General features: G+C 36.1%; 4 protein-coding genes across 6 annotated transcripts; 2 read left to right on the top strand and 2 right to left on the bottom strand.

The window, feature by feature from the left end:
* Positions 1-2,155: 2,155 nt before the first annotated feature.
* Positions 2,156-4,393, top strand: cryabb (crystallin, alpha B, b). The gene is made up of 3 exons (XM_056252873.1): positions 2,156-2,472; positions 3,687-3,809; positions 3,986-4,393. The coding sequence occupies exons 1-3, from the start codon at positions 2,290-2,292 to the stop codon at positions 4,187-4,189; spliced, it is 510 nt and encodes a 169-aa protein (XP_056108848.1). The 5' UTR covers positions 2,156-2,289; the 3' UTR covers positions 4,190-4,393.
* Positions 4,394-8,054: 3,661 nt separating this feature from the next.
* cfap68 (cilia and flagella associated protein 68) lies at positions 8,055-9,756 on the bottom strand. Its single transcript, XM_056252872.1, has 3 exons — positions 9,524-9,756; positions 8,603-8,672; positions 8,055-8,487 (listed from the first exon to the last, which is right to left on the bottom strand). The coding sequence occupies exons 1-3, from the start codon at positions 9,752-9,754 to the stop codon at positions 8,330-8,332; spliced, it is 459 nt and encodes a 152-aa protein (XP_056108847.1). The 5' UTR covers positions 9,755-9,756; the 3' UTR covers positions 8,055-8,329.
* A 1,151-nt stretch (positions 9,757-10,907) lies between these two features.
* mia (MIA SH3 domain containing) lies at positions 10,908-12,907 on the bottom strand. Its single transcript, XM_056252871.1, has 4 exons — positions 12,743-12,907; positions 11,515-11,648; positions 11,237-11,347; positions 10,908-11,134 (listed from the first exon to the last, which is right to left on the bottom strand). Exons 1-4 carry the CDS (start codon positions 12,870-12,872, stop codon positions 11,111-11,113), a joined length of 399 nt encoding a protein of 132 aa, XP_056108846.1. The 5' UTR covers positions 12,873-12,907; the 3' UTR covers positions 10,908-11,110.
* Positions 12,908-14,442: 1,535 nt separating this feature from the next.
* On the top strand, positions 14,443-23,291 carry bicdl2 (BICD family like cargo adaptor 2). Of its 3 annotated transcripts, none has more exons than XM_056252935.1 (10): positions 14,443-14,532; positions 15,590-15,947; positions 18,878-19,093; positions 19,309-19,425; positions 19,568-19,714; positions 21,384-21,530; positions 21,736-21,810; positions 21,956-22,038; positions 22,208-22,322; positions 22,871-23,291. In XM_056252935.1, exons 2-10 carry the CDS (start codon positions 15,684-15,686, stop codon positions 23,045-23,047), a joined length of 1,341 nt encoding a protein of 446 aa, XP_056108910.1. In that variant the 5' UTR covers positions 14,443-14,532; positions 15,590-15,683; the 3' UTR covers positions 23,048-23,291. The 3 variants fall into 3 exon arrangements, with proteins under 3 accessions (XP_056108910.1, XP_056108912.1, XP_056108911.1); XM_056252936.1 differs by having other exon boundaries at positions 14,478-14,532; positions 15,580-15,947; XM_056252937.1 differs by lacking the exon at positions 21,384-21,530.
* Positions 23,292-24,939: the final 1,648 nt, after the last annotated feature.

Here is a 24,939-nt window from a genome sequence, read left to right as displayed (position 1 = left end):
TTACAAGTAACATACTGTCATATTATTGTCAGTCTGTTTTGATTTCTGTCTTTGTCTGTGTTCTGTCAATTAATTCAGTTCTGTCTTTCTCCGCCCCCTGCCTGTTTGTTTCTATGGTGTTTGATTGATTGTTACTGTAGTTCAGTTCAGAGGTGTCTTGTTCATTTGCTCTTCAGTTCTGTCTATTTAAACCCTGTGTTCTGTCTTGTTCTTTGTCAGTTCTAAACGTTACAGTTGGTTGTCCTCTTCCTGTACCCGTGATCCTGGTTTTTGAAGTTTTGAGTTAATCTTTAAATAAACCTGCTGCACGTAGATCCTGTTTCATTCTTGCTGCAACCCACTGTAACACATACATTATGTAATCACATTACTTTTTGATGTAACTGAAAATGACATTCTAATTACACCAATACATTTATTTGCAGCCAATAAAGTTACTGCAGATGAAGTCTTTTCAAGAACAACAGTCACAGTAATAGTATGAATGGGAGCTGAAATTTAGCTAGTGATGCATGATTAATCAGAATTTCAGGTAGAGGTAGAAGACTGACAGGTTCAGAAATAACAGGTTCGGGCATCAGTACAAAATCAAACTCAAAATCAAAAGGTGTCCTTGCCAGAACATTCTCGGTAGCAGGGGGTGGGCGGGGCTCACTTCTGAACCATCAACGTCCACCAGCACTCGCTCAGCGACGGATGGCTCGGCCGGCTCACACACCTGGTCAGGCGTGCGCTGCTCGAGCTCCGTGGCGATGTGGTCCTCGGTCGCTCTTGTGGGCGCAGGCTCCTTCATCATGGCGGTCTCCGTCGCGCTACCTGCGGTGGGCTCAGGTCAGGTCTCAGGTCAGGGCTCAGATCAGGTCTGATGGGCGAGATCCCAAAACTCTTCCAAGTGTTTCTCGAGGGAGCATTCTCCCTGCTCAAGGCACATGAGTTTAACTGCTGGAAAGTCCACGATGCAAGCAGGGGTGAAAAATGGAACAAAAACACTGAACACGAAAATGGGGGAGAAAAAATATTCAATATATCACGCATTCAAATTTGTTTGGTCCAGTATTCTGTCACGGGTGGTTGCTGGCTGGCAGACAGATGATGAAGATGTATACGAAGATCCAACAGAAAGGCAAACATAGAGCAACACACACTTAACATAGACAATACCGGACACTGAACTGAAACAGAACTGAACAGGTGACTGATGAGTGCACAGCTGAACGTGATTAGTGTCCTTGACAACAAATGAGTGACGAAGGCAGGTGATGACAAAACATAACGTGTCCAAATTAACGTGAATGTGACAGCAGTTATTTTAAATGGGAATTATTTTTCAAAAGATTACCATTTTACTGTATTTTTGATCAAATAAATGCAGCCTTGGTGAGAATGAGAGACTACTTTCTAAAACTTCTAAACCCCAAAAAATATTAAAAAATCTTACCAACCCCAAACTTTTGAACACTAGTGTAAATCAAATAGTCACCAAGTTCAGCATTCATGTCCCCCCCCCCCCCCCCCCTCCCCTGCTTATTATATTAACAGTAAGTCTAAGGAACTAAAAAAGGGCACCACCTCCACAAAATGGGCAGAAAATGTATAACCACAATCCTTTGCCTTTGTTTAGAGAATATTCACTTACAGCACAGTAGCTGAAACTGCTGACACCTTCAAAATCATTGTCCAATCAGTGTGCCAGCTCAAGTAACGTTGTCCACGTACGTTGTCCAGGCAAGCGGTTGTTCATGGGGATTGACTTTGTATGGTGTTTAGCCTGGCACAGTTATCACAGCCACATTCACTGTCAGATCCTGTAAAGACTAAACCCCCAATTGGGCTCAGAACCTAAATATGCATGGGCACATCACCTCTTGGGCATCCTAATCTTTGCTGGCATTAAACAGACCAGCGGAATGGCGAGCAACCAGAGACTTCACTTGAAATTGGCAGGTTTGCTGGACCAGACAGTGCAGTTTCCAGTGCTGTGAACACAGGGTACCATCAGCACTATTGGGGGCTTGCACTGTAATCCAGTCGGTATCTGAGTGAATTGAAATCTGATAAGCTCTTTAGATAACTACAGCGAGAGATAGTTGGAAGAGGGGACGGAGTAGCAAGCAGAGGACAGTGGGAGGGCTGAAGTGAAAGAGGCAAAGGCAGGCAAACAGTTTACATCATTATTCCAGAAAGATCCACAGCTGGCTCGTCTGCCAGGGGCCATCGGTGTTGCTCTATTTAAGTGCGCAGGCATAAGAGCCAGCAGTTTTCTGAGTGCTGCTAAGGCCCAGACACAAAATGGACATCGCCATCCAGCATCCATGGTTCCGTCGCTCCTTCTGGCCATCCTTCTTATCCAGCCGAGTCTTTGGGGAGCACTTTGGGGAGCCCATCTCTGAGACCGATTTGATTCCCTCACTGTACTACCCACGACCTTCCTTTCAGCGCTGGCCAAGCTGGGTGGACAGTGGCCTTTCTGAGGTGAGCTGGAAACCTTCCCAGTCCATTTTTTTGTGACTTTTTTTTTAAAACTTTGTGGTTAATTAAGTTTGTAACATTAGAAATACTGTTGAAAGAATGTCTAATTTGTTAAGTCACTATTGCAAAATAAACTGGGTGACCATGGCCCTGATGCAAAGTGGAAGGGCTTGTATCAACCTGAAGGGTTTTCATCTGCGATAACGGCTGACTGTACATTATCCTGGCTTAGTAACGACTAATAAATCATTTATGGATTATTTTTATGGTAACATTTTAATATAAGGTTCATTAGTTAACATGAACTAAGAATGAACAATACTTCTTCAGAATTTATTAATCTTAGCTAATATTAATTTCAACATTTACAAATACCTCATTAAAATCAAAGGTTGTATTTGTTAACATTAGCTAATGCACCATGAACTAACATGAACAAACAATGAACAGCTGTATTTTTATTAACTAACATTAAAAAAGATGAATAAATACTGTAACAAATGTATTGCTCATTGTTAGTTCATGTTAGTAAATACATAATGTTAACTAATGAACCATATTGTAAAATGTTACCATTTTTATTGTGTTATTTTAAGACATGAAGTTCCTTTTATTTGTTATTCTCAGTGTCCATCTCTGTTTTATACAGACAGAGAGGAGCATTATTTATAATTATTTAATATAACAGGATTATTAAATATAGCTGGGGGTTTTTTTCAAGCAGAAACTCAGCTAGGCCTATAGCTATTGTTTTCTAAATGGATAAACATTTTAAACATTTCTTTCATGATGATAGTCTGGCACTGTATTTTTATAAAGCCACACTGAAGCATAACTGTTATATTTTGCTGATTAAAACAAACAGTTTTGGCTATTTAGTTATTCTTTAATTTAATTAGTTATATGGTTGAATCTCACAAAAACGCACAAAAATTTTTCAGGTCATATTTCACCCTAAATTCAACAAGAAAAATGCTAATTTCTGCATAAAGAAAGTGAAGCCTGTCTGTGAAATTACGTAATTTTAAAATCCTGTATTAAGATGTTTACATTGGAGATACTGTAATATTGTAATGTGGAAAACAAAACGTCTGAAATGGTCTGAAAAATATACAGTATATATATATTTTTTTTTTTATTTGAGGTGCTTTTTTGAAATAATTGGGAACATAAGCCAAGACAAATTATTCAATTTGTGTCTTTAATTGTTTCCTTAGATGAAAATGGAAAAAGATCGATTTTTACTAAATCTGGATGTCAAACACTTTTCACCAGAGGAGCTGTCAGTGAAAATCAATGGAGATTTCATTGAAATTCACGCTAAACATGAGGATCGTCAGGTAGTACTGCAACACAATACCTAAACTGTGCCATGTGACTGGCTTTATTGTTTAAAATCCACATGTCATCACCAAGATCACTGTCCTTGTGCCACAAGTAAACATTGAGTTAAACAGAGTGAAAGATGGACCATTCGTTTTCACCTGCTCATAACGACGTTGTGCTTTCCTTTCAGGACGATCACGGTTTTGTCTCCCGAGAATTTATAAGAAAATACCGTGTCCCTGCTGGTGTGGATCCAGCCTCTGTCACTTCTTCCCTGTCTTCAGATGGTGTTCTGATGGTGACAGCCCCACGCAAGCACTCGGACGGCCCGGAGCGCACCATTCCTATCACCCGTGATGACAAGCCCGCCCTGGCTGGGCCTCAGAAGAAGTAAAGCTGCTAGACTTCAATGTTTCAACGTTATGTCCCTTGTCTTCCCCTGTCCCATTGTGCTCCTGCTAAATTACAAGGGAATAACTTACTAGTCCAACATTACTGACTGGCCAAAATGGTTATGTTGTCTTTGCTAAGGCTGCAAGAGAAACAAACAGATATTAGGCTGAAACTCCATCAACATCAAAACTGTAAACAGTCTCAAAATGATTCATGCTACTTCGACGATTTTCATAGAAATACAGTTTTACAATAAAGTATTGTTTGCTGCTGACGCCACAAAGAGGCTTTTGTACAAAGTGTTTGAGAGTAGGAGGAGTATTTGTCATTGGAATTTTTTTATAACAAAGACAAACAGGCAATAATAGGTCATTGTGTTAAACTGAGATGAAAAAAAAAAAAAAAATTCATTATGTGTGTTTCACTGCACTATGTCATCGTCTATTTAAAAGGGTGAAAAAAAGTTTATTCTGTTAATCAATGTACGTTAAAATTATTTGGTACATCCAGATATCATAATGGGTTTTTTGTTGTTGTTGTTGTTTGAAGTAAAGTTTATTTTTGATTTAATGATGGATTCAGGACCAGAGCATACATAAAGGCCAATTCACCCCGCACTGACAAACACCAACAAACACATTTGTTGCGTTTTGTTTGATCAGTGTGTTAAACTTGTTGGCGTATGTTGGGGTTTGTTTTCACCCGACTGAACATGTTCAATCAGCGTTTGTTTGTGAACATGACAGATATTTTACATAAAATTCTACATCCAACTACCAACTTGTTTGTCGGCGTTTTGTCTGTGCGGTGTGAATCGGCCTTAAGGGGATGTGGAAAAGAAAAGTTCTTGAAAAGTGACAGTATTTAATTGTTTTGACCTGATTTGTAAGTGTTGAGGCAGTTTATGAATGGTTGATGGCACATGCACGGCCATTGCTTCACATTTTAAAGGTACACTATGTAACTTTTGGTCCTCTAGCTGTTTAAAAAACAAAAAAAAAACTCGCATGCATTTTGCGGAAGAACATTGTTTTGGTTGTGCTTCGGCTCTGCGTGACTGTGCGGATTAATATGACCTTTCACAATGGATAAACATTTACAACTCTGTTAGAGAGCTACATATGGCAGTTTATCTGTTCAATAAAATACCTTACTCACCTCCGCGTCACTTTTACAACATTTCAAATCCCTTAGTTCTCGCCATCTCCGACAAAACCCAATGTTGATTCTGGTTTTATTAAGAGCTTTTTTTTTTTTGCCAGCAGACTCTCCTCTGTTCAGCGTTTTTTTTTGTTTGTGTGTGATTCTCCAGAGATTTAGCTGCTCCCTGTCAACCTTTCTCACTCAGTGACAACTAACCTATGCCACTCCCACACCACACGCGTCAAAGAAGCCGGAGGAACTGTTCTCTATTTATGGATAGACACGCACGGGCGAGTGGCATACGTACGCAATTTCCCGCACAAACCATCTTGACAGGTTTTTTGGAAGAAGGATTGATGATATATTATTTAAATTTTGAACAAAAAATAATTACATAGTGTACCCTTAAACTTATGGAGGACCAGCTCTACCATATTTAAAAATAAATACAGAAATAAATTAATGCTCAATAAATAAATAAGCATAAAATTAATTGCCCCCAAAAATACAATAAACAAATAAATGTAGGTAGAAATTAAATTATACAGTGAGACATAAATGTATATATATCTTAATTAGCTTCTTTATTTATTCACCTTTGTAATAATTACCTTATTTATTTATGTGCATGTTATAATATTGTTGTCTGTTTTATTCTTCCTTTGTATTTTTTTACCCTATTTATTTCTTCAATGCTATTTATTTCTGCCTGTCGTTTTTACATTTCTGTATGCATTTCTGCCTCATTATGCAAATCAGGAGGGGCTGTCTTAGGGGATCAACTTCTGCCCATTGGTTGGTTAGCATTTTACTGCATCAGTCGAATCTACATGCCACCAGCCACAGTCAAAACAAAGATGGCTACCTACGATGAAGTTGTCAGAGTGAGCTGAGGCATTTAGCAACTGTTTTTGAAAACAATGCTAACGTTATAAGTATTGACTTTATTATTTTTCGTTTGGACGCTCTGACAGAACGTGTGTTTCAGTTAGCGGCACACATGGACACAGATGTCATGTCACAGCTGGCATCCAATGAGAGTTACATTACTGCCACTAAACAATGCTTTATGGCGGGGAAAAGCCATGTAGATTCGACCAATGCAGTAAAATGCTAACCAACCAATGGGCAGAAGTTGACCCCCTAAGACAGCCCCTCCTGATTTGCATAATGAGGCAGAAATGCATACAGAAATGTAAAAACGACAGGCAGAAATAAATAGCATTGAAGAAATAAATAGGGTAAAAAAATACAAAGGAAGAATAAAACAGACAAAAATATTATAACATGCACATAAATAAATACTTACAAAAAATAAGTAATTAATAAATAAAGTTGAAGATTATAACGGACAATAAATAAATAAGGTAATTATTACAAAGATTAATAAATAAAGAAGCTAATTAAAATAGATATATACATTTATGTCTCACTGTATAATTTAATTTCTACCTACATTTATTTGTTTATTGTATTTTTGGGGGCAATTAATTGTATGCTTATTTATTTATTGAGCATTTATTTATTTCTGTATTTATTTTTAAATATGGTAGAGCTGGTCCTCCATATAAACTTTCTCATGACAATAGCAGGAGCAGAGCTTTAAAACCTTGGCTCAAATGGAGTTCTACTGTAAACCTATTTCAAATAAAAATAAATAAATAAATATAAAATAATGGTATATAATGTTAAACAGCATGGATAGCAGGTACATGGTGACATGTTGCCAAGAACAAAAAAATTAAAAATGATCGTCCTATGTGGTTGAAATGAAAGCATATAACGTTTATTAATGCAAGGTTTTGAAAGCATGGCGTCTAAAAGGTCAAATGTCTCTTGATTTCCCAAAATAATTTGAGAATGAGATGTGAGCTGGGTGTTTGTGCATGTGAATAAGTGCCAAGAATTTATATTGTTTGCAGTCACTGAGACTATTTGGTTTCTTAGCAATGGCTCACTTATTCAACAACGGTAAAGCTGCTAATAGCAAACTATATCAGTCATTGTTTGATATGGAAAACTAATATAAGCAGGCTCTGACGAGGATGTAGAAAACATTATTTTTCCTCATATTTATATCACACCTTCTCAATAAAGCAAATGCCTAAACTACTGTATTATCCCAGGAGGTATAATTGAGAAGGAGCTTTTTAAAACATGGCTTTGTTTACTGCTTACATTCCTTATTAATCACAGCTAACACACTGAATTAACTTATTAACATCATGAAATATGAATTAATAAATATTGTGGACTTTGGTCAAAACCAGTGTGACTTATTTTTTTCCAAATTATTCTTTTCAACAAACTATATGACAAAATATTAGTAGTCATCTGTGGTTTTCAACCCCCAATCCTGATAATAATGATATCTAGAGAGTACAGCTGATGTATACAATACACAATTCAGTGGAAGCAAATATGATATATGCACCAAATTGCTGAATTAAACACGTAATATCACTCAAATATTTTAAGAAAAGAAAATCCATTGATAAGGACAATCTTGGTAGACTTTGGAACTTATATGAGAAAGAAACAAAAATTCTCATGGCTGGTCATCTTTTTTTACACAGTTATCGGTCAATGTTAATAAATGTCAAAATGATCAAATATTTTAGAATTTATCAGTCTGGAAAATATTTGATATGCCACTAAAAAATACAGTATGTGTTGAAATTTTTAACTCATTTTAAACTCATTTTAAACTCAAGGTCCTTGCTGAAATTATTGACTTTACACCAGATGAATTGAGGTGAATAAGCAAGTGCAATATAATTAAGAAGCAAAAAAAATCTAAACTCAAAATTATGGGAAATTAATCATCATGGGTTATGTATAGCATGATAATACAAGAAAAAAAAAATAGACACATGCTTCAGAAAAATACAACAAATCAATACTTGACTATATGGATCACTCACAGAAGTCAGTGATATTGAAGCTGATTTAATTTTGTAAACAGGATTCCTCCGCCAAAGGCTTCAGTTTGTCTCTGTTATCCGCGCTGAGGCTCTGAAGTCTCCTCTGTCTTTTCTTCTCTATGTTGAGGGCCTGTGAAGTCCAGTCTGTTGCAGGAGTTTGGCACACACTTAGTGTGTGGAGGGTTCAGTTCTGGTTGGTGGCCAGGGAAGCTTCTTGACTCTCTCTTTGGTGCTGATAAAGTGGAAATACCAGGGTCTTTACATAAGCAGCATTATTATTTGGTTGAATAATAAAAAAAAATGATCTAAATTTAAATAAATAATAAAGTATATTTAAGAAAACCTACTTGTGTAAATCGGCTGAACATCCGGTTTCTTGTAGCTGGAATAATATGTGGTTTCAAAATAATGAGAGAACTGTGAGGGGGAACAAATTCAGGGTTATTTCACGGTTGAGCACAAAATAGAAAACTTGGACTAAATCGCTCAATTCATATGGATTAGTTTTACAATCTCTTTATGAACTTTTTGAAGCGTCAAAGTGGTAGTTGCTTAGCTGTCGACCGAGGAACAGAAAACTCTCAGATTTCATCAAAAATATCTTCATTTGTGTTTCGAAGATGAACGAAAGCCTCATGGGTTTGGAACGACATGAGGATGAGTCATTCACGACAAAATAATCATTTTTGGGTGAACTATTCCTTTATGCAACAGTTAAAAATGCATGTCACATTAGCAAAATATCAAACCAAGTATCATTCATTTTAAAGAAAGATAGCACAAGCACACTTTCACATCCAAAAATATACGTTTGAAATATACGTACGAAAATGATGTGCCCTTTTTGTGATTAACAAATGTTAGTGGAACATCTTCATAGCCTATGATTAACCGTCCTGTGGTAACAACTCATTTCTGAGAAATGCTCTTGGTTTTATATTTAGCCTATCTAAAACAATTAAATCCAAAATATTTAAAATGTGACTTAGGTGAATATGTTGGTTTCACAGACAGGGCTTGTATTAAGCCAGGATTAGGCTATACAATGAAGTAAATTTTATAAATATGTGCCTTAGAAAAGAAACATTACTGATGTGCAACTTGATACAAACCAATGACACTGACTTATTTTATGATATGTCAGTGCCAGTTTCTTTCAGTTAAATCAGCTCAAACATTCATTTTAGTCTGGGACTAGGCACGTTGTCTGTGAAACCGGGGGGTAGGCCTACGTGTTTTTACCATGGTTTTTACCTAACAAAACCAACCTGGTGCGGAAGGGGGCGTCGTAACGCCACAGTGCGGCGAGTGTCAAACCTCTCTTCAGACCAGTTACCGATGAGGGTGGCATTTGAATAAGAGTCTTCTTTCGTTGAGCATCGCCAACCGTACTGGTTGAATTTCGCCTCATCAGTAAAATCATACCAGACCTCAGATTGTCCAGAAGCCCGAAGCATGTGATGAAAAGCAGGGCTGTTTCTTATCCATGGAAACTCCATGTTTATAGACATCGTCTTAGAATAGAGCCTCTTAATTTTGAGAAATAAAAAAGGTAAACGTTGTTTTTAACAAACTGCAACCACAACAATATACAAAATGGCCAATAAATTGTCAACTGTTTTGTTAACATTGATCAAAACTAAATATTTTTTTCTGCCAAGTGATTTTAGGCTATTTTTACGTTACTTTTGGTAAGGAACATTTTTTTTCCGCCATTTTACAACTGATTTTGAAATCAAATAATGTTCACTAATGTTCTTTCTTGTTATAGACTACTTTTTATAATAAGCATAACGGCCTAGTACATTTCTAATACAAATTTTAAAGGAATGATAGAATAATTCTTATCAGTAGGCTATACCTCACCCTAGAACACCTAAATTGCATATTTGTGGAAGTCGCTCATTAACGTAAAGCCTACCAGTACGGCGCATTATATTTTATTTACCAAGTTTGAAGTGAAATCATTTGAATAATTATTTGTGAAGATGCACTCACCTTGCTAAGAACGCCAAGCTGTCATTGGTCTCCGTGGAAACGCACATGACGCAACCAGAGCCGTTACGACACTCACCCATATAGGAATTGAGGAATGCGGAAGTAACGCGTAAAAAAGGTCGTAGCGCAACCAAATAGATCCAAAAGCAGAGTTCATTCATTTCATTTATTGTTTTTCAAGTGCACTGGTTGGTGAATTGACCTCCCAGGAATTTAGTCATTAATTAAATGTAACGCGTTATGTAATCTTTATCGTTTGATAATAGATTAGACTTATTGCAGTTAGCTAACGTGAGCAACACTTAAATAGCTACTGTAGGCTACCATAACCAGATGCTCTAGGTTTCATGTTTTTACGTTTTATTGAGTCTTTCTGTAAATTTGAGTAGTATTCACTTAGTGTATGATTATGTGAGTATCATAAAATAACATTTGGGTGTGAGTAATTTAAAAGTAACATTTAACATGTTTTACGACAGCTCTGGATTAACTCCCTATAGAAACCAAATACAGAACCTGCTGCTAAAGACTATCAAGATCATTGAAGGCAGATGCAATTATTTCCTGGTTGAGTAGTAATTGATTTTCTCTTTATTTCTCATTCAGAACTTTACTTACCAAAACATTAGGTGACAGGCTACTAAGAAACACTGATCACATGCAAGAGAAGCAGCCATGTAGCAGTTTTATTCAAACTATTGCATCAATAAGCATTTACAGCCTACAGTCACTGTTCTGTATGTTTTCCTTATCTGAATAGTTGAGTAGCGTAGAGATAACAAATGTAGTGACACACCATAAAGTGCAGAGTGGAATCAAGAATCATGTTTATATTCCAGACGAAGCAGCACACAATCCTAATAGCAGTAGAAGTCCCATTTCTGAAAAAAAGAGAAAAGAATATAAATTATGTATTAAAATTCATGATTTAAAATTCATGTATTTGTTTTTGTTGATCATAAACAAAAGATTCATATACGCACATCAGTCTTGACCTCGACCTCAGCAGGCATTAAAGCATGCGTCTCTTCAACAACACTGCTGGGGAAGAATCCCAGACGAGCCTCCTGCTCTCCATAATACGAGCCTTGGACCTGCACAAACAGTTATCTTCTGTTACACTTTGTGTCTTCATTTTCAGAGGGGAAAGCATTTGTTTTTGCACACATTACAAGACAATCGTGGATTTGAATGCTGTGATTAAAATACTGCGATAGAGATGTTTGCAATTCAGATCGGCCTTAGGCTATACTGTACTTACACTACCAGCCCAGAAGAGGTTCCCACGGTCTTTCAGCATGGCGTACACATAGACAGACTGGCCTTGCTGGATGGGAATGAAGCGACAGTCTTGCGGGTAATAATCCTGCAGAGCTCTAGCGATGAGAATGGGATCTGTGAATACACAACCAGATGTGTAGTTGACACAATGTCCTACAGTCAGTGTGACATGCTCCTTTTAAAACTATTCACTGTAAAAAAAATTGTTTTGATCAAGTCATGGCAACTGGTGGTTTTCTGTTACTGGTTTTCTTGTGGTAAATGGTTTTCTATTACGTTAACACATCAAAATAATTTAAGCAATTTCATCTTTTTTTCTATAAGTTAAACAAGATTCAACTCAATTTATCAGGTCAGTTTAATATAGTTTAAGTTGAAAAAAAGAAGTTAATTATACTTAAAAAAATTTAAGGCAGCAACTGAACTTACATTTTTAAGTTGAAATAGTTTAAAAATAGTTTTGGTTTATTATTTTATCGTTATATTATTTAACTATTAATTATCGTTCTGCATGTAGTTTCTTGGACCTCATATTAACTGGGATATTAAATACTTGTTCTTTGAAAATTCATTTTTAGAATTATTTAAGTAAACATAAAGAGAAGAAAAAAAAAAAAAAAAAAAAAAAAAAGATGAATAACTTTAAATGTTGGTGATCAGTTACAGTATCTTAACATGTACACTTTCCCTTACAACTTCATATAAAATATAACAAAATGCAAAGAAAATAAATATGTCCATATTATTTGTCAACTATAAAATTAGAGAATAAACCAAATCATTTTTTTAAGTCTTTTTTTTTCTTCTTGTGCACAACTGGCCTACATAAAAATTGAACGGAATATATTTAAAGTTATGGTAACAATTTATTGATTATTTTTGGGTGATATAATATTTATCATCATATTATTTATAACAGTATTTATTAATCTTTTTAACATTAGTTAATAAAAATACAACTGTTCATTGTTAGTTCATGTTAGCAGGTCCGTTAAGTATTAAATAAAATATACAACTCTTGATTGTATTAATGCATTGGTAAATGTTGAAATTAACATTTAACTATAGGATTAGTAAAGTATTATTCATTGTCAGTTCATGTTAACTAATACGTGCAACCCTAATGTAAAGTGTTACCAAAGTTACTTATGCTGAAATGCAACATAAAAAAATAAATAAATTAAAATATGCTGGTTAGCATTACTCACGGCTACACTCTGAATCGGCGCATAGCTTCTTGTCCGAGAGTTTTGGCATCTGCCTGCCGGCCTGAGAAGCCAGTGGCAGGAGGCCACACAGCACCAGGAGAAGAGTCCAGTTAGTACAGTGTTTCTCCATCTCTGTGTGTCTGATTCTTAGTTTTTCTGAATAGGACTAAAGTTCAAGTGGGAGGGGCCCAGTTGAGGCCAAGCCCCTCCCCTTTTCAGAAGGTACACTATAATAACAGAAAAACATGAAGTAACACTCTACTCAGATTAACTGTATTTACTTACATAGTACACAAGTGATTTAACTTATTTTTTACTGAACAATTTAAGGACAAAATGACTCATTGCAAACATAATTATCTAGTTCTTAGTCAAGATTCGGAGCAGGGCCCATTGCTGTAACTAGCTTCATTCAGTATAGAAAACAGGAAACATTGCTGCAAGTTTCACAGGCTCTCGCTTGTGTAGATATTATCTGACTCCACACTCAGTTCATTGTTACCTAGTGAGGGACACAGCCAGGCCACAGGTCACATAGCGCCAAGTTTCAGAGACTGAGGCCTTTGCCAGGGTTTGAACAACCCGTCCTTTCAGTGGCAAAAATCAACACTCACTTTGATTCAAAACATTCCTTATGGTCTCTCTGAGCCATTTCCATATTCAGATCACCTTAGAATATCATAATCAATCCAACAAAGCTCAATTTAAATTAGGTTTATGTGAAATCTTGATCATCTCCATTCATTTATAACTGGCAGCTGGTTTGCCTGCAACAGTATGAAGTTGTGTGACGAAGTGGGTGACTTTAACCACAAAGTGGCAGCACTGAGCAGATTACCTAACAGCCCCTGAATGGCTTCTTTTATACTGAGAATTTCTACATCTGACACTGGAAATTACGAAAACTTAACTTTCATATACAACGTTTTAGATAGAGGACGGTTTCGTAACATTATTATAAAATTATCTTTGAAGGCTAAAGCATTTTGTATTTCTACTTTTTATTTTATTTGTTAGTTTTTAGTTTAGAGATTAATTGCAAGTCATAAAAGTTTTAAAACTGAATTCTTATTTGATGATTATTTTTTAATGGTTCATATAAAGAGATATAGAAAATCTTTAATAAACAATAAAACAATTGTAAATCTATACACATTTAGATCAAAAACTGAAATAAGACAAGTGACGTTCACACGGTGCTGGCAGGAACAGGACATTATCCGTTACGTTTGCAGACATTTCCTTTACCCTAAAAATCAACACAATGCACGTGACCTGTGTAAAAATCAATATGGAAAATTCCTTTTTATTAATACACTGAACCCTATTTTTTTTTTTTTTTTTTTTTTTTTACAAACGTGTGTAGCGTACTACAGGGGGTATAATAAACAGGACAAGAATAATAGATAAAATGAGATAATAGAAATAACCTAAAGAAGATAAAAGTATATAAAAACATTAAAATACAGCTTTTCTATTTTTCAAAATTAATGCTGGTTTTTTTTTGTTGGTATATATAAACTATAGTTTTTTTTTCTCCATATTTACATTCATGGATAAAGTGTAGTATGTGTGTGTGTTTAATTTTTAGCTCCAAACTATCTCACCTGTACGTCTGACGTCAGTGACACCTTCCCTGTTTGTTGCTTTGTTGCTACTAGGCTCCTCCCATTTAACTGATGACGCAATGAGAAGGTGTGGCTAAATTAACATTACAACAGCGCTTCCAAGGCGACTAGTAGTACCTCCCAGTCACCTTTCGAGCTAAGTTTGGAGCAGGAACTTCCCAGGTAGGAAAAACAAAGCATTACTTGTTTTAAATAGTCAATAGGGACATTTATACTATAAGCAGACGCTTTCTGACGTTAAAAGAAAACAATTTTGAATATAACACATTCTTTCAAGTTCTGAAGTCTTTTAATTAAGCCTTTACTTGCAGTGAATTTGATACGTACTCTTTGGATTGTTTTAATTACACGACAGGACAGTAGACTAATGTTGTAGTTGATTCAATAATTTCAATGTCATAAAATTGGCTAAGACATTATGTTAATAATAACCACTTTAACCAGAGGTTCTGGTTTATGACATCCATTTATGTCATCCTGTTTATGCTTCCTCCATTAAAGAAGAAGCCTGTTTTTTCCCTCCTTTCCCCCCCCCACACTTTTCAGCTATGCTACATATAATGTAATGGTGGTGAAATATCGGCATTTTAGATTTAAGGAGGTCAGCGTTACCTATGTCTCAGACACCTGTGTGCCTGTTTAGCCTAAAACCTGTTTAGCCAATTGTAAGGGGTGTAGTCACTGGGCCACTGAGGAGTCTTGAATGACTACTGGAATGTGAGAGAAACACTGTCACTTTGTTATGTTGGTCATGTCTACAAAAGAAGCTCTGACCTAGACAATAGAAATGCTCCAAGGTAGTTCTGTATAATGTGTTGTTTATAAGGAAGGACTCGCATGTAGGGAAGAAATCCAAGCTCTTTACAGTCCAGGAGGATTAGATTTTATAAATGAATACACCTATTCAGTATCTACATTGTGTCATAAATTTCAAGGTGAGTTCCAACACAATTGTCACCTGTTCCAACATGTTTTTGTCCATAGGGAGAATTATTATACGGAAGATTGAAGATAAAGCAAACAATAAATTAACTAATGATTCCATTCTTGGCTGAACATTCAGCCTCAGTACACCCTGTACGTGACACACACTAGGGTTGATCCGTTTTTAAAGGATATACAAAATCAACTTACAAGGTTCACATGAAGAACATAACAGGTGTCAGGTTCACAGAGTAACACATTGTGGGTTTTTTTTTTTACTTTAAGGAAAATCCAGGCATTTAGACTGGGAAAGATGCAGATAAACAACGTTTGACTATCAGGACGGTCACTAGGAGTCCTGCTCAGCCTTGAACTCAAGGGACGAACCAATGTTTACATCCAAGAGAGAGAGCCTGCCCTCTCCCATCCTGGAGGATTCTTTCTTCCCCTTCTCTTCTTCACTCTCTTCCTCCAGTCACCGGATCATGGCTCCTACAATAGGACCAGATGATCTTCTCGCCTCACCTCAGGATGACAGCAGCCCTACTCTGCTGGAAAAAGACCTGATTTTGGCGGCTGAGATGGGCCAAGCTTTGCTGGAGAAAAACGTGGAGCTGGCTGCTCACATAGAGCAGATGGATAGAGAGATGGAGGTATGAATGAGGATGACTTTGGTCAAAAGAGATGGAGACTAAAAAGGCCCCTATAACAATAACTATAAGTTTTAATAATCATTCTAATTCTATGAATAAGTCCACATCACACTAAAACAATCACGACAGAGAGGATAGATTATTGTTGGAATCACTTTCAAAATTATTTTTTCCAGCCGATAAAAAACAAAACATTGACAAGCCAATCAGAATCCACCGACTTAAAAAAGTTATTAATTATTTAAAGCAGGAGACAACACAGGAACTGGACGCGCACTTATAAAAACAGAACGTTATCTTCCACCGGTGTGGACACTAATATAAATACCGGATAGATATTGATATATTTATCTTTATTGGTGTGAACAGACCTTAAGCCTATACAGTTACCTTGTTTATGTTTATATAATGTGTTGTTAACAGTTGTTTACACCATTTAAGTCTGATTTCTAGGGATGCACCGTTACCGATACCAGTACAAGGGTGTCGGTCTGATACGATACTGTGCTCATTGAGCCTACTCGTACTCGTAAAACTACCCCGATACAACCGCATCCGATACCACTTTAAGGGGCCGTTCACATATCACGTCTAAAAACGCGTGGAAAGCGCGGCTGCACCGTTTCCGTAAAATGTTTCTCCTTCTTTCCACAAGCGCTTGCGCTCCCGTGGTGTCTGTCGTTGCTATGCAACCATAAACATAGGCGTGCCTGGAAAAACGAGCATGAATTGCCGCGCGCCTACATTTGAAATAACGAATTTGCATGCGCAAAAAACACGATATGTAAACGGCCCCTTATGGCAACGGGACATTAGCCAGAAAGTGAAAAACATCTGATGAAAATAAAACATTGTTAGAAGAACTGTAATGGTATCAAGTACTCATATCGGTACTTGGTATCGGCAAGTACCCAAATGCAAGTACTTGTAGGGCTACTTATACTTGTACTTACTTGGTCTGAAAAAAGTGGTATCGGTGCATCCCTACATTTGGTAAACAATCTAAAAAGATTTTTTTAGCTAACTGAATTTTCAGAATTTAATTGAAATATACTTGTTGTTATACTGTATTGAAATTTGTATCTATGGTGCTGTACACATACACAATACATTGTTACTTCTTCAAGTCATTATATAAATAGGAAGAGTAAATAACGGCATATAATCACAAGAAAAATAAAGAATAACCAAATGCATTGTAAAACATGACAAAACATTTAAACCTAAATCATTAAAACCCATCATGTCTAAAATGATAACCAGTTTCCTGGTTTTATATCCCCAAATTTGTCAATTTTACTTTTACGCCTAATTATTTATTATTGTAATGGTAGAATTATAAAAAAACGTTTATTATAGATTAGATATACACTCCCGTTCAAATATTGTGGTGTCAGTACTTTAAAAAAAAAGAAAAGAAATGAATACTTTGTCAGCAAGGACCCAAACATTTGAAGAGTAGCATAAAGAATGTCTTAACACAGACTGGCAATAGTCTACTAGAGGACTTGCCTGAAAATAAGTACAAGAAATAAAGATATTTGAGGAAAATACTGAAACACTATTGATTTTGAGTGTTTATATTTCCTGCATATCAAAATTATGACAAATGATATGACAAGTTATAGTTTATGATGGCTCTTCATTCAGAATTTGACTCAGAGTTTGTGTGGGGTCTTAAATAGTGTTTTGGCTTGTTATAACAGCAGAACCCTTTTTTGGTGCTTAAAGTCTCCCTGTAGTCAATCATTTATCCCTTAAAATGCATCTTTGATCACCAAAATGACATTAAAAAAAAATGTATTGAAAAATTTCATCACGCCTTAAAATATATTAAATGCAACTCTACAGCCTTATTTAGTATACGTTGTTCTATGAATATGCTAAATAGCCCCGCCTCCACACACTCACACCAGCTCAGAGATCCACTGGTTGACGATCACATGTTGACGTGATTGGTAACAAGGTAGTTTGTGACGTCAGAAACGCCAGCGATTTCAAACCACATTTTTGAAACTATCTTTGGTTGTAAGTTTTAACACTAGAAGTGCCAGAATTCCATAACTACTAGAACTGCCACAAGCGGTCATTTTGACCGCTAGATTCCAAACTCTATATCTTTAATGATAAATACCCAATTGAGAGATGAATGCATTTATTGTATTAGGATATCTTTTAAAAACAAAACAACACCAAACTGTACATTTAAACAAGTTTAATTATACAAGTAATAATATCATTTGTAGCCTACCATAATAATCGCATATTCACAACAGATAGGCTATATTTCCATATCGATTCAACATAGCTCAGAACAAGATAATAAAAACTAAAAGTATCTTATTTAGATATTCTGTTGACAGTGAGAGAGACAAAGCTCAAACACGGGAAATGTAACAAAAGAATACCGCAAAAATTAGTGCAATATGACCGTCTATGTTTTTTTGCCTTATGTGTAATTTATATGAAAAACATTTTAAATGAAAATATAGACACTTTTAGGAAAAGTCCGGTACCAGCAGGTTTTTATTTATTTTTTCAACAAAGTTATTGCAGATATAAAATTCAAAACGGTCAAAATGACTGTCATGGCCGTTCTAGTGTTAAGGATAAAATACTCAGCAATGGTGTTGACTTATGAATTTGCACAAGGTTTGTCTTAAAGCATATTAAAAACACCACATAAACATATAAACAACATTAAAAACTTGATTTTCACCACAGGGGGACTTCAATATAACCTATTATATAGTAGCGTTATACACTATACCACCTAGTGCAGGTGGAAAAAAAAGATACCTTCAAGAACCTCAAAATAAACATTTCAGCATAGAGGTTCATTTTGGTAGATATGATTCTACATCGATCGCCTTAACATCGTTAAAGAACTCTTTTAAAGTGTGTGAATTACTAAGTTTGATGTCCAACAGGCTACGCAGCAGGAGAAACACATGCTGCAGCGACGTCTGGAGGTGCGGGACCTCGAGGCAAGTCAGCGGGAAGCAGAACTACAGGCTGACATCACATCCTTGCGTGCGCAGCTGGAACAAAAACACGTTCAGAGTCGTGACCGGCGACGCGAGGAGAGCGAGCATCTCACTCAGCTGTCCAACCACAACCAAAAACTCGTGGAACAGCTGGCAGAGGTGACCAATCAGAAGCTTTAATTCCCTAGTTTCCTGGTTTAAACACCTTCTTGCAAATCTTTTCAGAGGCATTCAGCTATAGTGGGTAAACGTGTCTAGTGACGTAGACACACTGATAGCTACAGTTAAATGCAGGGCTGGAATGTAGATCAGTAGGTTTAGCTACCTGTCTCATGTCATGTTTGATTACCTGTAAACCTTTTTCTTTCTTCCAGGCGGTGGCTATAGAGCATACTTTGCGCACAGAGCTTCGTGCTTTGAGAGAAGAAATGGAGGATTCAAGTTTCAACAAATCTATAAGCTCTGCTAGACTGGACAGTCTGCAAGCAGAGGTAAAGACATTTATAGACACAAAAGTTGAATTAATCGGCTGATATTTTGATATTATCAACTTTGATTTACGGCAAAATAATCAAAGAAAGTATGTTGAATCACTGTTTCTCTCTATTATTTTTCACTGATCTTGTACCATAGAACAGGGTCCTGAAAGAGCGCTGTATTCGTATTGATGAACGATTGAATTCAACCCAAGAAGACAATGATCGGCTGAGATCTGAGAAGGATGGATTGAGAGAGAGGGTGATTGAGCTACAGACCAGCCTGAAAGATCAAGAAACTGAGGTGAGGAGGATGTGCCTGATGATGACAGGAGAGTAAAGAGCAGAAGGAGAGAGAGGGAATCTCTGTGTAATTGTCTTATAAATGCCACATATAATCATAATTTACAGCCTACATTTAACATAAGAACTAAATTATAGCATTTTGTGAAGCTGCACCAGGTCCTCATCTACAGACACCCACTACCAGTACTTTTGGGAAGTACATTTCACGAGTCTTCCAAAAAGAATGAAGCACAAGTAAAATATCTAGTTTAATATGATGACATATCAGCCATGTATATTCACTACCGTTCAAAAATTTGGGATCAGTATGATGATAAAAATTTTTTAAATAAATTGGGGTAACACTTTACAATACCGTCTCATTTGTTAATTAATGGATAATGTACTTGATCAGTGTCTTGCATCACTGTGAAGGGGTTAATTCTGTAATAACTTGTCACAAAAATAATTAATTAGACAAGAAATATTGACTTAAGTTGAAATATTTGATTAGGTCTTAAAATGCAAAGCTTCTGCGGAGAAAGCAGCAAGTTCAAACTAGAAGGACATTTAAGGGATACTGTACAGTCATACCACTTATTACATGACATTTTGCCACATAAATAATTATGGGGATAAGAGATATTGATTTGAGATGAAACTGTTTTAAAATCGCACCTGTTTGTTATCTTATAAAATACATAACTGTACAAGCAATCGTTGCAAAATGGCAGCAGCTGCGTTTGTGTGAAACAAGAGAGCGGGTCCTCGATACACAGATGACATGATTAAATAATTGTTTACAAAATATTGATTTGAATTTTAATATTTTATTAGCTTACTAAACGCAAAACTTCCACAAAGAAAAACTGTTCCTAGCAAGCGTATAACGCTGACTTCAGTTACCCGGATGAGTAATGGTTTTTCAAATATATGTTTTGAGCCTCTTTTGAACTTTCTATTCATCAAAAAATCATGAAAAATATTAAGCAGCACAACTGCCAATTGTTAATAAAAAACAACAACAAATTAACCAAATAACCCAATAAAATCAATTGTAAAATATCAAAAAACAATAAAAAACTAGCAAATGGATGTATCTCCTAAAATGTGTAATGTTTTGTAATCCTTGCTCTGCACAAGACATTTTCAAAAAACATTTAAAAAAAAAATTCTACCCCCAAACTTTTGAACCATAGTGAATTGTCCTTGCAGAAGTCTGAATATATGGACATTTTTAAATACATGGAAAAAGAGGTTGCAGCAAGGACTAACTGGACTATGCTAACCAGCCAAACCTTGACCCTTAAACCTTGACAATTTTTGGGATGGGGAAAAAATAACTATTAGATCTGTGACTTTTGGCAACTTCGTTGCACAAATAAAATGGCTTAATAAAAAAAGGGATTATAATTTTTATTTTCATTTCATTTTGTATTTTAAACCAAAACTGAAAGTGTGTCCTATATTGTACAAATATGGGTACTATAAATGTAATCTAGACGTACTACATCCGCCATATTGTTACTGTCACGTGACCTACCAGCCTCATTTGTCCTAATTTAATAGATTGGGAATTGGGCATCCTAGGTTTCATGGCACAGCTTTGACTGCTGGTCAGGTTTTGCTGGTCAGAGTCCATCCACCCTTAGAGAGTTTCAGCCTGGCTGTCTCTGGCTCTTTCACAGCTGGAACAGGAGCACAGCACAGTGTTTCAGCTGCGAACAGTCAACCGTACCCTACAGCAAAGGGTTCAATCCTTGGGAGAAGAGGCCAGTCTGGGGGAGGCTACCTGCTTCCCTTTGTCACTTCAGAGTGAGATCCAACAGTGCCAGGTAGCTCTCAACCCCTGCTTAGTGAAAAGATAGGTGTGCATGCTTCAACTTAGCTTGTAGCAAATGTTTAGAGCACAGTTATGTGAATCGACTGGGTTTTAATCATGTAAGTGCTTGTTTCTCTACTGACCCAGCTCTCCTTTTAGATTGGGCAGACCACTTTCTATATCTGCTGACTGATTGTTTTTATTTTGATCTCCAACAGGCTAAAGAAACCATTTTAGCCCATTCAGCCATTCTGCAAGAAAAAGAAGAGGAGATTCATAGGTTACAGAAAGAGGTTAGCTACATAATACGATGATATTTACTTTTATGCATTTAGCAGACACTTTTATCCAAAGCGACTTATAAAAGAGGGCAACAATGCATGCTTATAGACTGAGTTTTCATCTAAGGTGATATGGGATGTTTTGTTCTTTCATCAGCTACTGTCCAGAGAAACTGAATTAGAAGGGCTGAGGGAGGAGGTAAAACCATTTCGAAACAGTACTGGTAAACCTACTTATAGGTGAGAACTGGATCAAAGATCTTTTTAATCTATATCAACATGGTTTTGTTCTCTGTATGTCATGCCAGAGATAAAGTGATAAGCTAGTTATGAATGGGGGACATTTTGCATAATAGTCTGTGGTCAGCTAGAAACAGACTCAATGTTTTCCTTCCCTCTTACCCATAAGTGCCTTGGAAGAGGAGATCATTTTGGCCCGGCAAGAACGTGATGCACTCAACCAGCAGCTTCTGAACACCATCAGACACAAGGTGGCACTGTCACAGGAAGTTGAGTCTTGGCAGGTTGGTAACTTCCCATTTATTTCTTATTCAGTTTTTATATGTCTACTGGATTTTGTTAGTAAAGAGTTACACCCTAGAAGCCAACCAGGACATTTAGAAAATGTGTACTATGCATTGGACAGAGAGCCGTCCTTGAAATTTTTCTCGAATGCAGAAACATTCTTCTGTGAACTCTGTATTTGTTTGGAGTTCCTCAGGGGTTAGTATTAGGACCCTTTTAGTTCCTGAATTAAAAAACTGTAAAGGACTCACAAACACTGTATTATTGTAAATCAGTGGTTTTCAATCCTGGTCCTGGGGACCCACCGCTCTGCGCATTTTGTATATTCCTTCCTTATTTAACACACCTGATTCAGATCATGAGCTCATTAGGGGAAAAAAGGCAGGTAAGAGAAACATATAAAAGTGCAGAGCGGTGGGTCGCCAGAACCAGGATTGAAAACCACTGTTGTAAAATAATAGTTAACCTTTGCTATGCATTGCATGTATTTATTAATTATTAATTATACTGTACAGTATGTAGAAAATGTAGTTTTGCTCTGTTACAGGAGGACATGCGTATGGTGATCTGTCATCAGGTTGAACTCCAACAACAAGAGAAGGAAAAGGAAAACAAAATGGAACAGACAGGCTTTCAAAGAGGCACGCGCACCACCAAGTCACTGCGTGTACGTGGGGAAGATGGAAGGAAAGGGTTTTTCTCTACTCTGTTTGGGGGAGACTGACTGGAGGACAAAAAAGTTGGAAAGCGAGATGGAAAAAGAAGGGAAGAAAAGACATTAGGGAGATATTTCACACTTTTGTCTACAAATGGCAATTGTCTACAAAATTAAAATCACCCAAATTTGTAAATAGAAAGAAATCAATTATATTTACTCCAAAGTAGCACTATTGCATATTTATGTTTTTCAATATTTATTTGCAACTTCAAAATGATAAACAAAAATAAATGTATAGCATTTATCAGTGTTTTTCTTGACTCTTTTATAAGAGGGGTTAATTATTCTTCAACCATAAAAAATGGCCTCCTTAGCACCATTAAAGGCAGAGTTCAGTAAGGCAGTATGCAGCATTACAGTCAGTAGTATTTCATGTAAACAAAACTTTCACACTCTCAAATTTTTCATTTACAAACAAGATGAGCTGTGCCCCATTATGCATTATGACCAATGATAATAATACCTTTTACATAAACACATTCACATAAGTAAGGAAAGAGATGACATGAAAATAAAGCTGGCACAATAACTAACACAAAATTATCTTTTGTGTTAGTGTACCAGAAGCCGATATCAATTTTCAATTTACAAACATTACTTTTACAAATACTGTAAACAATTCAGTGACATTTTTGTTTGAACAAAGAATCTTACATCACAAGGTATAGCCCAAACACAAATCTGATCTCAGTATTATCGAGTCGAGACATAAGAAACTGAGAATTCCATAGAACTACACCATTTGTAAGTGCTTGTGAGGGTGTTTTCAAAAATAATGAAATTAAAAGTTTCGGCAACACTTTACTATAAGGTCTCATTACCTAACGTCAGTTAATGCGTTAACTAACATTAACTAAAAACAAGGAGCAATACTTTGTAAACGATAGTTAATAAAAATACAACTGTTCATTGTTAGTTTATTTGAGCTCAGGTCCATTAAATAATGTTAACCGATACAACTTTTGATTTTACAAATGTATTAGTAAATATTAAAATTAATATTAACTAAGATTAATAATTGCTTTAGAAGTGTTTTTCATTGTTAGTTCATGTAAGCTAATGTAGTTAACTATGAAACCTTTTTGTAAAGTGTTACCAAAGTTTCTTATTTCCCAGGTAACTTCTGTTATTTAAATCAAATCAATATTTGGTGTGACCACCAACTTTTTTTCTAGTAATTTTGATTTTGGAGAAGTTTGGAATTAAGATTAAGACCTTATATACTCAGTTTCACAGACAAGGCTTAAACTAGTCCCAGCCTAAAATGCATGTTTGAGCTGTTTTACCAGAAAGCAACTTCTGCTGACAAATCGTAAAATCTGTCAGTGCCATTGTTTTGTCTCAAGATGGACAATTATGTTTTACTCAACATCAGTGATGTTTTTTTTTCAAAGGCATGTTTATAAAACTTATTTAAATGTCCTAATCCTGGCTTAATCTAAACCTTGTCAGTAAAAACCAGCCCATAGTGTTTCAAAAGTCTAACACCATTTAAATACAATATTTGTTCATTTAAAAGCTGGAACAAATTTTTTTTCACAGTAGTGGTCTTGGACTTTTAAAAGCCACTTTGTGTAAATGTGTAAACACACACAATAATTTTCAATTATGGTATGCGTTTTGTATGATTTTCAACACAGAATACATAATAGATACAATTGTCCAATGGGTCAGGTCAAACAGGTATTGCACTGCATCATAAATTGCTTCATATAGCACCTGGAGTCCGTCAACAATGTGTCCAAACGGCAATTCGTTTACAAAATGGTTAGTCACGTGACGAGTTGCATCACTGTGACATGCTGCAGAATGTGCAGTAGGCATGCTTTCTTTAGTCCAAAATCGGTTCAACATGACCCACTTTTTAAAATAAATGTTCCAAAAGGATTTTTTTGCAG

This window comes from Rhinichthys klamathensis, unplaced genomic scaffold, assembly GCF_029890125.1.
Source record: "Rhinichthys klamathensis goyatoka isolate OS25496 unplaced genomic scaffold, OSU_Roscu_1.1 h1tg000099l_1, whole genome shotgun sequence".
In the NCBI taxonomy this organism is placed as follows: domain Eukaryota; kingdom Metazoa; phylum Chordata; class Actinopteri; order Cypriniformes; family Leuciscidae; genus Rhinichthys; species Rhinichthys klamathensis.
Note: the sequence above shows the minus strand (reverse complement) of the source record. Positions and strands in the feature narration are given on the sequence as shown.